At 40.7% G+C, this 12,386-nt stretch overlaps 1 protein-coding gene across 2 annotated transcripts in view; it reads right to left on the bottom strand.

Moving 5' to 3' along the window:
• The window catches only part of txndc11 (thioredoxin domain containing 11), a 62,479-nt gene that overhangs the window by 5,352 nt on the left and 44,741 nt on the right, over nucleotides 1-12,386 (bottom strand). For both annotated transcript variants that reach the window (XM_078418180.1, XM_078418181.1), the window contains 4 exons: nucleotides 11,876-12,076; nucleotides 6,329-7,085; nucleotides 4,682-4,827; nucleotides 1,429-1,541 (listed from right to left, as the gene is read on the bottom strand). In XM_078418180.1, coding sequence (XP_078274306.1) covers nucleotides 1,429-1,541; nucleotides 4,682-4,827; nucleotides 6,329-7,085; nucleotides 11,876-12,076 — 1,217 coding nt within the window. The remainder of the gene's footprint in view (nucleotides 1-1,428; nucleotides 1,542-4,681; nucleotides 4,828-6,328; nucleotides 7,086-11,875; nucleotides 12,077-12,386) is intronic.

Below are 12,386 nucleotides of genomic sequence, written 5' to 3'. Positions count from 1 at the left end.
TCCAGCCTTTCAACATACGACAGTCCCGCCATTACGGGAATTAACCTAATGAACCTACGCTGCATGCCCTCCATAGCAAGAATATCCTTCCTCAAATTTGGAGACCAAAACTGCACACAGTACTCCAGGTGCAGTCTCACCAGGGCCCGGTACAACAGTAGAAGGACCTCTTTGCTCCTATACTCAACTCCTCTTGTTATGAAGGCCAACATTCCATTGGCTTTCTTCACTGCCTGCTGTACCTGCATGCTTCCTTTCATTGACTGATGCACTAGGACACCCAGATCTCGTTGAACTCCCCCTCCTCCTAACTTGACACCATTCAGATAATAATCTGCCTTTCTATTCTTACTTCCAAAGTGAATAACCTCACACTTATCTACATTAAACTGCATCTGCCATGTATCCGCCCACTCACACAACCTGTTCAAGTCACCCTGCAGCCTTATTGCATCTTCCTCACAATTCACACTACCCCCCAGCTTAGTATCATCTGCAAATTTGCTAATGGTACTTTTAATCCCTTCGTCTAAGTCATTAATGTATATCGTAAATAGCTGGGGTCCCAGCACCGAACCTTGCGGTACCCCACTGGTCACTGCCTGGCATTCATAGCGAGGGGATTTGAGTATAGGAGCAAGGAGGTTCTGCTGCAGTTGTACAGGGCATTGGTGAGACCACACCTGTAGTATTGCGTACAGTTTTGGTCTCCTAATCTGAGGAAATACATTCTTGCCATAGAGGGAGTACAGGTTCACCAGATTGATTCCTGGGATGGCAGGACTTTCATATGAAGACTGGATAGACTCGGCTTGTACTCGCTGGAATTTAGAAGATTGAGGGGGGATCTTATAGAAACTTACAAAATTCTTAAGGGGTTGGACAGACTAGATGCAGGAAGATTGTTCCCAATGTTGGGGAAGTCCAAAACAAGGTGTCACAGTTTAAGGATAAGGGGGAAGTCTTTTAGGACCGAGATGAGAAAGTTTTTTTTCACACAGAGTGGTGAATCTGTGGAATTCTCTGCCACAGAAGGTAGTTGAGGCCAGTTCATTGGCTATATTTAAGAGGGAGTTAGATGTGGCCCTTGTGGCTAAAGGGATCAGGGGGTATGGAGAGAAGGCAGGTACAGGATACTGAGTTGGATGATCAGCCATGATCATATTGAATGGCGGTGCAGGCTCGAAGGGCCGAATGGCCTACTCCTGCACCTATTTTCTATGTTTCTAAATGTCTTATGGTAACCAGACCAGAACAGTGCAAAACCGAACAAAACTCTACTTCATAGAGCAAGTCAGAGTAGGTCAAAGTTGTGAGGAGAGAGAGGGGGAGAGAGAGAGACAGAGACACAGTGGAAGGAAAATAAAAAAAGGAAAAAAAGAAGCTGGAAAAAAAAAAGCTTTTGAAACAAATGCAAATATTTCTTACCTGGCTATTAAGATTCCATCATTTGCATGAAAGAGACGGGCAACCTGAATGAAGATATGATTGAGAACAGTGCAAAATCCACACCACTGAGTGTAGTAGAGTAGCAAGACATTCTGGGAAGATAGGGAGATACAAACAAGTTAGCACTGCTGCATATTCCCATTAATATATAGTGATACACGTATTGTTTAATATATATATATACATGAAATAAGGAAACACATATGGAAGTAAAATATCAGGATTTGAGGGCCTCAGCTACAGGGAGAGAGGCTGGGCAGGCTAGGACTTTATTCCTTGGAGTGCAGGAGGATGAGGGGTGATCTTATAGAGGCGTATAAGATCATGAGCAGAATAGTGAGGGTAGATGCATAGAGACTTTTACCCAGAGAAGGGAAATCAAGAACCAGGGGACGTAGGTTTAAGACACGAGGGAATAGATTTAATGGGAGCCCAAGGGGGAACTTTGAAACACGGAGGGTGGTGGGTACATGTAACAAGCCGCCAGAGGCGGTTGTTGAGGCAGGTACTCTGACAACGCTTAAAAGATAGGTAGGTACCTGGATAGGAAAGGTTTGGAGGGATATAGATCAAATGTAAGCAGGTGGGACTAGTGTAGATGGGGCATCTTGGTCAGAATGGACAAGTTGGGCCAAAGGGGCTGTTTCAATGCCGTATGACTGTGGATCAGTAAAGATTATGGGATTGCTAGTGCTCAAATATTTAAATTTGCTCTTTATAAATATTTTATTAGGCACAAAAATTAGAATATCATTGAACTTTGTGACTTTTATGTAAAAATGATTGCCCATTTAATCCAGTTGCTTACAGTAATAACATATTTGCAACTGTTGATGAGACAAACCTTTGGAAAGAAATGACTAAAGACAGAGAAAAAATGTCAATATGTATCGCTACATTTACGTTCAATGCAAAAGTTGCTTTGTTTTTCAATAATATTTTGATTTGGAAATTCTTCTCAGAATATAGAGAAAAATCCTTTAAATGTTAAGCGCAATACAAGTTCACTCTATAAAAGTGAAGAATTGTTTGCTCAGATGGTGTGAGTAAACACTGCATACCATCAAAAGTGTGGCAAGCCAGTTCTACACATTTTGCAAAATAATTACTGGCCATTTAAATGGACTAACGAAAGTGATTCAATATTCCAGGAGGAAATTCCCAGATCACTGCTTCCTTCCAGATTGGTTGCCTTGGTTTGTCTTTTCCAGCAGATCACAGAATTTGGGGCAGCACAGTGGCGCAGCGGTAGAGTCGCTGTCTTTCAGCGTCAGAGACCCAGGTTCGATCCTGACTACGGGTGCTGTCTGTATGGAGTGGTACGTTTGCCTTGTGATTGCGTGGGTTTTCTCCGGGTGCTCTGGTTTCCCCCCCACACTCCAAAGACATAAAGGTTTGTAGGTTAATTGGCTTTGGTAAAATTGTAAATTGTCCCTTATGTGTAGGATAGTGCTAGTGTACGGGGTGATCGCTGGTCGGCGTGCATTTGGTTGGCCAGAGGGCCTATCCATGCTCTATCTCTAAAGCACCATGAGAGCATCCTGGAGTCTGGTGCGAGTGTGGATGGCTTTCTGACTGTTCGGGCGGACAGGGACTGCAGAGAGAGTGACAGCGGTCGGTACAACTCTGGTCACATCACGGTGAAGGAGTGTGTGTGTGAGGCCTGGACATTGAACGGATGGCTGTGGGTCTTCGCTTATGCTGTGTGCCCTGGGGATTCTCACATGTTGCTGTGGTGGCTGTTTATGTTTAATCTTTATGTAGTTTTGTATCTTGGGGCTTTTTTGGTATGACTGTATGGCAAATCAAATTCCACTGTACCTCGCTCGGTACACATAACAATAAAGGACCATTGAACCTTTGAAGTCTAAAGTCTTGAATTTATAATCACACTTGTAATAGTGCAAAACATCCCAAGGTATTTCACGAAGGGCTAACTAAATAAAATCTAACCGCAATGAAGATTACAGGCTGCAACAAGTTTAGTCCTGCCTGCAATTGGAGAACCATTAGCAAACCATGGGATAAACTAGTCTTTGAGTCTGAAGGCTTCCAACCCGAAACATCACCTGTCCATGTTCTCCAGTGATGCTGCCGGTCATGCTGACTTACTCCAGCACTTTGTGTCTTGTTTTGTAAACCAGCACCTGCAGTTCTCTTTGTCTCTTCTCTTTGACTATCCTGCCCACGCATTCAATCATGCATGTCAGAGACAAGATGGCAGTACCTGCTCTATTTCTGAATTCACGACAGTTCAGTGCGAATGAAACATACTGAGCTGAGGAGCAGTGAGCGTTGTCACCCATTGCACAACCCCATTCACTTTAGTTTAGTTTAGAGATACAGTGGGGAAATAGGCCCTTCGGCCCACCGAGTCTGCGCCAACCCCAAGACTAGCACCATCCTACACACTCGGGGCAATTTACCCAAGCCAATTAACCTACAAACCTGCACGTCTTTGGAAAGGGCAGAGATCAAGTGAATTGTGTTACAGCATTCACTTTACAAGGCTTTCCGTTATATTTATCAGTCAAACACAGGAAGTTACAGAGCCATGCAACTCGATCTTTGCACAGTTTTAACCTTTTTTTTAACACCACATTTTGCATGAAGAGTCCCGACCCGAAACATCACCTATTTTTTCCACAGATGCTGCCTGACCTGCTGAGTTGCTCCAGCTTCTTTTTATTACATTATATTATTATATTATATTACTATATTCTGCACTCTGTTTCCTTTCTCTTTTTGCACCACCTGTTATACTCGTGTATGGTATGATTTGCCTGAATGCCTGCTTCAGACATGCGGGTCTTGACCCAAAACGTCACCTATTCCTATTCTCCAGAGATGCTGCCTGTCCCGCTGAGTTACTCCAGCTTTTTGTGTCTATCTTCGGTTTAAACCAGCATCTGCAGTTCTTTCCTACACAAGACCTTTACCTTGCACTCAACGTTATTCTCTTTATCTTGTATCTGCACACTGTGGATGGCTCAATTGTAATCACGGAGAGTCTTTCCGCTGACTGGTTAGCACGCAACAGAAGCTTTTCATTGTACCTACCGAGGTACAGTGAAAAGCTTCTGTTGCGTGCTAACCAGTGTAGGAAAGAACTGCAGATTGCACATGTGGTAATAAACTAAACTCAAACAGCAATGATGAAGCTTATGTGGATTTTTAATAAAACAAATGACTTTAACAGACACATATGTAACAACAGAAATTCGAGGTTCACCTTTTCGCCATCCAGCACGATGCTGTCAAATGTCTGGGTTGTTGCTTCAGCAATTAAATATTCTTCCTGAGCTTTAGACTTGGGTCCAACAATAAGATGCCGATTTAACGGACTGTATACTCTACTGTAATTTTTTATAATGCTTTCTGCAACACAAAAATGGCAATCAAATAAAAAGGTAATATTTCTGTCTACATGTTACAAACTAATACACGTGTCTATGACCATCAGTTTTAATCAAATAAAGGCTTGTGCATCTCACTCTAATCTTCAATCTAAACACCAGCACCAATTTAGTTTGTTTTTATTTCAGGTTTCCTGCAACTGTAGTATTTGACTGTAGTAAATTTCCATTGTCTCAACAAGACGTTTTGTACACAAAGTGCTAGAGTAACTCACCTATCCATGTTCTCCAGAGATGCTGCCTGGCCCGCCGAGTTACTCCAGCACTTTGTATCCTTTTGTGTAAACCAGCATCTGCAGTTCCTTGTTTCTACATTTGGCATTTTGGCAAGTTTACAAATACTAAAAGAAAATAAGTTATTTATTCCATTTGTGAAGGGATTAATATCGTACAACAAAATTAAGTTTGATCCTAAAGAAAAATAACGTAGTTGATGGGAACCTGAAATAAAAACCAACCAATATTTGCTCGCAATACCCGGATTCCAACAAATAAAAAGAAATATATATATTTCATCTTACTTCAATAGAATTGTTACAAAATCTGATTACTTTGTGATAAGATGATGTTGGCAAAAGAGGAACACAAGATATCCCATTCAAATTTTCTGGGATTTGATTAAAATGTGTAACTATCAGGTACAAAACCAACTACCCAATTAATTAATTGTATTTGACACTAATTATTTTTTCCGGCATTCATCAATTGGCCTTTTCTACATCGTTGCAGCTTTGAAGAAATGGAACGTTTGGATTACTGTGTAAAAATATTACTTGCGTCCTAATTTAGAACGTTAAGGGGTGGACATCCTCGTGAAGAGATAGCATGATTAAAAAAAACTGCAGGGTGTCCAAAGGAAATAAAATTTTCAGAGAAAGAAAATATTTCTATTGAGATGGAGTTGTGGTCAATTGAAAAAGTGAAATTGAAGAAGTACAAAAAAATATTGTTTTTGCCCGTTCTAAGAGATCTTTGCGAACCAAAGTTAGGTGCACTGGAACATGTATGCACAGACACAGTATATAAATAAATTTAGATTAAAATAACTATTGAGCAGATTATTAATTCTGGGGTAAAGCGTGTCGGTAACCGCCAGATTATTTAGCAAGAAGTGGAAATATCTGCATACATAATAATGATGGAGACAACTTTGTTGTATTTAGATTTTACATGCAGCAAGTCAAATTTTCAATGGTGTAAGGAAAAATATCAGCATACCACTTTGAAATTATATGGTAATTTTAGGACATGAACGGTAAATAACGTATATTATATGGTTTTCACTTGAGTGCAGCGTTATTAGGTTGATCTTTCGTGAGTGGTGGCGAAGGGGAAAATTGATACAATTTTTGAAATTTAAATTTAATTGAAACTACTGGAATCTATTACTAAGCAAAATGATTTCAAAACATATAATCAGTGAAATTTCAGCTGCATTCAAAATTACTTTCATAGACACCTACCAATAGAAGACTTATTAAGGACTTGCTCGTGGTCAAAGACATAATGAACTTCATCCCATAGATCAACAATGGTAGCAAATTCTTGCACTTGGGCACATTCACTGGCTCCTAATCTCGTCGCAAATTTCCAGTGCAAGTTTGAATCCAGTAAGTAAAAGTTTAGAGTTTTATTAGTATTACAGCTCAGTCCTGTAATATTAACGTAACTATGATGTAAATCAAGAAATCTTGATGCTGTGTCCTCAATGTGAGGAAACGAATTATCGGAAAACATTCCCTGGTGGTGATCTGCATTAGAAAACAGTTCTAAAGGAGCAATGACATTCATTTGTTCAGACTTAATTGGACTGCTGAATGTCCTGCAGCATGCTGTATAGTAATTGAATGGGCTGTAATAGCTCAAGAAATCACTGCATTCCACAGTCCTTGATTGCAATTGGAAAAATGTCTGTTCTCTGAGGTAGAATGAATCTAAAGCCGTCTCCATCTCAACGAAGCTGCATCTTGCGATATGGACCACACTCGGTTGAATTCCAATCGTCTGATTAACACAGAGCTCACAGATGTTGTGAGTTTGAGATATTGAATGCAACTGGGAAAGTACTACTGTGTTGCAACAAGGTTTTCTAGTCCGGAACAAAGGTTCTGTTGACTGAACGTCACGATTTTCCTGCTCGGTTTCTTCCAAGTATTGCAGTACACGTTGAATGGTCTTGCTGTTGTTACAGTTGCGATATTGAAGAATAACTTCGGTTATCTGAGGAAAAAGGAGTAATCAGATGCCAATTTCACTGTAATAATCAGGCTAATGTTAATCATTGAACTTTTGAAACAAATGCAAACGGCAAGTTTCAATCCATTCCGCCAACTATATTACGTTACAATTCCAAGCAACAATTAGCATGTTAATTTGAGCCTTTCGGCAGGAACAGGTGATTTGTTCATTTCCTGAAAACCAGATATAGAATAGAGCTGGTTGGTGTAAATATATATATTTTTAAACTACTCTATTGAAATCACAAAATATTTCTGAATTTCATTCCAACTTACATTCCAACCTCTGCTTATTTGATTAAATTCAGTTATTAAATTCAGCTAACTTTAATTATTAACTAATGATGATTTATCATGATTTGTACAGATCGTTATGCTAGATACAGATTAGCATGCTTGCAAGTTCTGGTGAATGATTTAAGATAATAATGCAGCGTTTCCCATGAGCTCAGCAGGAAATCCATGATCCAAAATTGCATTGAATACTTTCAAGCATGTTGGCCAATCTCTACCAGAACATCTGCAGAGTTAGCATTCGATACCCCTGCCTTATTAAATAATTCAAGAGGGAGCATTCAGATAAAGTTATATCTGCTTCATGAACATGTGTTTGCTGGGAAATTCAGACCTAATATTATGTTCTCACTATCCCCTCACCTAGAAACCACAGCCCCTAACGATAAGCTGCAGTAGTCCATGTACAATGAGGAGCGTGAATTGTGGCCATTCATCCACAGGGACAATATGTAGAAGGTGTGGAAGTCTACAGCAACCACAGAGGCAAAATCAGCACAAAATCCAAGAAGAAATTGGGCAGCCAATGGCGTAACTAGCTGCTGTCTCTCACTCCTGCAACCCAGGCCAGATGAGGTCATTGACTTCCGGTGAGGTTTACACATTCTCTCTATCATTTGATGGGTTTTTCCTTGGGTCTCTTGTTTCCTCCCACATCCCAAATGTTTAGTTTAGTTTAGATATATAGCATAGAAACAGGACCTTTGGCCCACCAAGTCCATGCTGACTATCGATCATCACAATATCAAGCAAGTTTGCAGATGACAGAAAGCTGGGTGGCAGTGTGAACTGCGAAGAGGATGTTAGGAGGTTGCAGGGTGACCTGGACAGGTTGAGCGAGTGGGCAGATGCGTGGCATAAATAAATGTGAGGTTATCCACTTTGGCGGCAAAAACAAGGAGGCAATTATCTCAGTGGTATCAGGTTAGGTAAGGGGGAAATGCAGCGAGACCTGGGTGTCCTTGTACACTAGTCACTGAAAGTTGGCGTGCAGGTACAGCAGGCAGTGAAGAAAGCTAATGGCATGTTGGGCTTCATAACGAGAGGATTTCAGTATAGGAGTAAAGAGGTTCTTCTGCAGTTGTATAGGGCCCTGGTAAGACCACATCTGGAGCATTGTGTACAGTTTTGGTCTCCTAATTTGAGGCAGGTCATCCTTGCAATTGAGGCAGTGCAGCGTAGGTTCACGAGATTGATCCCTGGGATGGCGGGACTGTCATATGAGGAAAGATTGAAAAGACTAGGCTTGTATCCACTGGGTAGAAGGGTGAGAGGGGATCTTATAGAGACATATAAAATTATAAAAGGACTGGACAGGCTAGATGCAGGAAAAAAGTTCCCAATGTTGGGGGAGTCCAGAACCAGGGGCCACAGTCTTAGAATAAAGGGGAGGCCATTTAAAACTGAGGTGAGAAGGAAGTTTTTCACCCAGAGTTGTGAATTTGTGGAATTCTCTGCCACAGAGGGCAGTGGAGGCCAAATCGATGGATGAATTTAAGAGAGAGTTAGATAGAGCTCTGGGAGCTAGTGGAATCAAGGGATATGGGGAGAAGTTGGGCACAGGTTACTGATTGTGGATGATCAGCCATGATCACAATGAATGGCGGTGCTGGCTTGAAGGGCCGAATGGCCTCCTGCACCTATTTTCTATGTTTCTATGACACAGGGAGCATAGTACATGAGGTGGTACACAGCGTGCAGCACGAGGCATAAACTGTTGTGATAATAGTGTAAGCGCTGGAAATAATAGAGGGGGAAATCAGAAGTGATGAGTTTCTACCTTCAGCAGATACAATAGGAAATGAAAGCATGTAGGAAGGAACTGCAATGATGATTTAAACCAAAAATAGACACAAAAAGCTGGAGTAACTCAGCAGGTCAGACATCATTTCTGGAGAAAAGGAATAGGTGACGTTTCAGGTCGAGACCCTTCTTCAGACTCAGATTCGAGTCTCAGACTTAGAGTGTGTAAGAAGGAACTGCAGACGCTGATTTAAACCGAAGATAGACACAAAAAGCTGGAGTAACTCAGCAGGTCAGAGAGGCAGCATCTCTGGAGAGGAGGAATGGGTGACGTTTCGGGTCGAGACCTGTCTTCAGATTGAGTCTCAGACTCAGAGATACTGTCTGACCCGCTGAGTTACTCTAGCTTTTCATGTCTATCTTAGTTCAGTGATGATGGGAAGTCATGATGCCGCACAGGCATGGGCACAAGGTGCAATTTCTTGAGGAATGAAAATTTAAAATTAATATGGCTGGATTTGATATTTAGTAATCTACTGAAAATGGGCTGTAACTGACTGCTGTGGTAGCAATTATTGGCTTGTGTTAAATTTAGTGTCACAGAAAATAAGTCACAATAAGATGTATGGTCAGATCAAATTAAGGCAACAATTGTAGTCCAGATGCAAGATTAATATGTGTGACATGTTCTTGTAGAAGTCGTTTAATGTAATTATAGTATCCTTTCCAAGTACAAATAAATAAGTTAGCCTGCAGGGAAGAGCTAGTAACTGAGAGAACCAAGGAATTGCATCCATTTTTGTTATATTTAAGAGCTGTTTACTGCAAATATTTCTACAGTTAACCTTATTAATTTTTTACATGCAACTTGCTAACAGCTGATATAATTTAATACAGATAGCTGATTGTTTACATTTTTTAATAGAAAATGGAAGCAGTCTAATACATATGAATGTGATTCTACCTTTAATTGTACCACATGGAATGAAATTAAACATTTTTTGCACCAGACCCTATTAGGTGAATGTTGACTATTTAAATTTTTTGTTGTTGTTGATATTCCTAGTTGCTATAGTGAATGGCAACTGAAAAGAGCCTGTAGACACTACAATAACACTTTAATCTCAAAAGCACGACCGTTAGACTTTTAGTGGACAGGTGTGGAAGAGGAACAGATAACCTTCTTCAACTACAGAATGAAGTTTAAAATCCTAGTCATATTAAATAAAAGTTTTTCTGCTGACTGCAATGATCCTACATTAAGCATGCTTGGGCAGTTCCCAATAGACGTTTTCACATACATTAATTCAAACACACAAAGTCTTAATTTACTAATCTCGCCACCAATACAAAAAGGGCGGTAGGGAATAAGAAAGAGTTAAACCATGACAGAGAAACATTTTTTCCCCATCCTGAGGTCAACACAAATGTACAGATAATGTCCACGCATTTGGCTGTGTAGAACTTGTGACGGTGATGAATATGTGCGGTTAGATCAAAGTAGGGAAAATTCTATTGCTCAATTCTCACTTTGAAGAGAACATGAGTAGTTTATCAACTTTGCTTGTACCAGTTTTGAAACAGAATTGTGGCAACTTTCACGAGGAAATGGTTTACCACTCATGCCTTGCATTATGTAAATGATCATGTTTGCTAAAACCAGGGGGAAGCAAAAAAAAACGACTTTTTTTGCAGCTTTGCAAAAGGGGACATTTTAGACCTTGCCACAAGTCTTTTTTTTAAAAATACTTAGAATTGTTTAAATTACATTTTTGAGCAAACCTCATGGTTGATCAGGTCAACCATTCATCTGCTGTAAAGATAGTCACCGCTTGCAAAGATTATTATTTTAAAAAGAAATTGAGAAGTTTTACTCGAGTAAATCAGCGGGTCAGACATGGATAGTGACGTTTCAGGTAAGCACCCTCATTCAGACTGATTGTTGTAGGGGGGGGAAGGCTGGAACAGAAGTGGGGGCAGGACAGAGCCAGGTGAGCGGGGTTTGGTTGGCAGATGGGTGGGCAAAGGCCAGATATGAAAATACAAGAGACCGTAAAATAAGGAGAGGAGTGAAATGTGAAGCCAGAGTAAGGGATAGATGTGGAAAATATATAATAATGTGCAAAAGTTAACTTTTATTTTTAAATTATGAGATTAAATTTGGAACCAAATCATTTGAATTAGTGAATCAGCGAGGAAACAGGCACTCTGGCCCACCGAGTCTACCAATCATCAACCTCCTCTGCATTAGTTCTATCTCACACACTAGGGACAATTTACATAAGCCAATTAACCAACACACTTGCCATACAGAGCGCGGAAACAGGCCCTTCGGCCCACCAAATCCACGCCGACCAGCAATCACCCCATACACTAACAACACCCTGCACACGAGGGACAATTTTACCAAAGCCAATTCATCTACAAAGCTGTACATCATTGGAGTGTAGGAGGAAACCAGAGACCCGGAGAAAACCCACGAACCACGCAGTCACAGGGAGGATGTACAAACTCCGTACAGACGGCACCTGTAGTCAGGATTGAACTAGGTCTCTGCCGCTGTAAGGCCACAATTCTAGCACTATGCCACGGTAGAGTTTCATACAGCTGTACCAACCATAAGAAAGCAGGTTTGGAATTAAATCAGTCACATTAATCTCAATGCAGACAAACAGCCCGACTTATCCTTTCAAATAGTCAGTCAAACAATTATATTCACATGTCTTAAGTTCTCACCTCCTCCATCAGTGGCTGTTTCTCAGCTAACGGACTGAAGGGGAAAAATAGTAACAAAGCCGGGCCTTTCTTCAGCTCATTGTTTAGGAGCAGACTCTTGCTTCCGTGTGGTCGCAACCAATGTATAAAGGTCTCCCTGTTCTCATAAGCCCAACTGTAGACATTCACTGCAGTGAAGTTTATGACTTCATGTGGAAAGACCTGAATTGGCAGAAACAGGCACATTTTAGTATGATACGGGTCCTGTTTAACAAAGGTACAAAAACCCAAATAAGTAAAATTAAGTCTAAATAATTTTGTCTTGTACTCGTATTTTCTTTTAGGTCTGCCATAATCACAATCAGATCCTTACCTGTTCCCATGTTTCCACTTGCCCAAAACAGGATTTTACACAAGACCATCAAGACCAACCAACCATCTATCAATGTAATAAAAAGTAACTGCAGATGCTGGCTAATACCAAATTGCTGGAGTAACTCAGTGGGTCTGAATAGGTGACGTTTTGGGTCAG

The sequence above is a fragment of the Rhinoraja longicauda genome, chromosome 21 (assembly GCF_053455715.1).
Source record: "Rhinoraja longicauda isolate Sanriku21f chromosome 21, sRhiLon1.1, whole genome shotgun sequence".
In the NCBI taxonomy this organism is placed as follows: Eukaryota; Metazoa; Chordata; class Chondrichthyes; order Rajiformes; family Arhynchobatidae; genus Rhinoraja; species Rhinoraja longicauda.
This window is presented reverse-complemented; position numbering and strand designations above follow the sequence as displayed.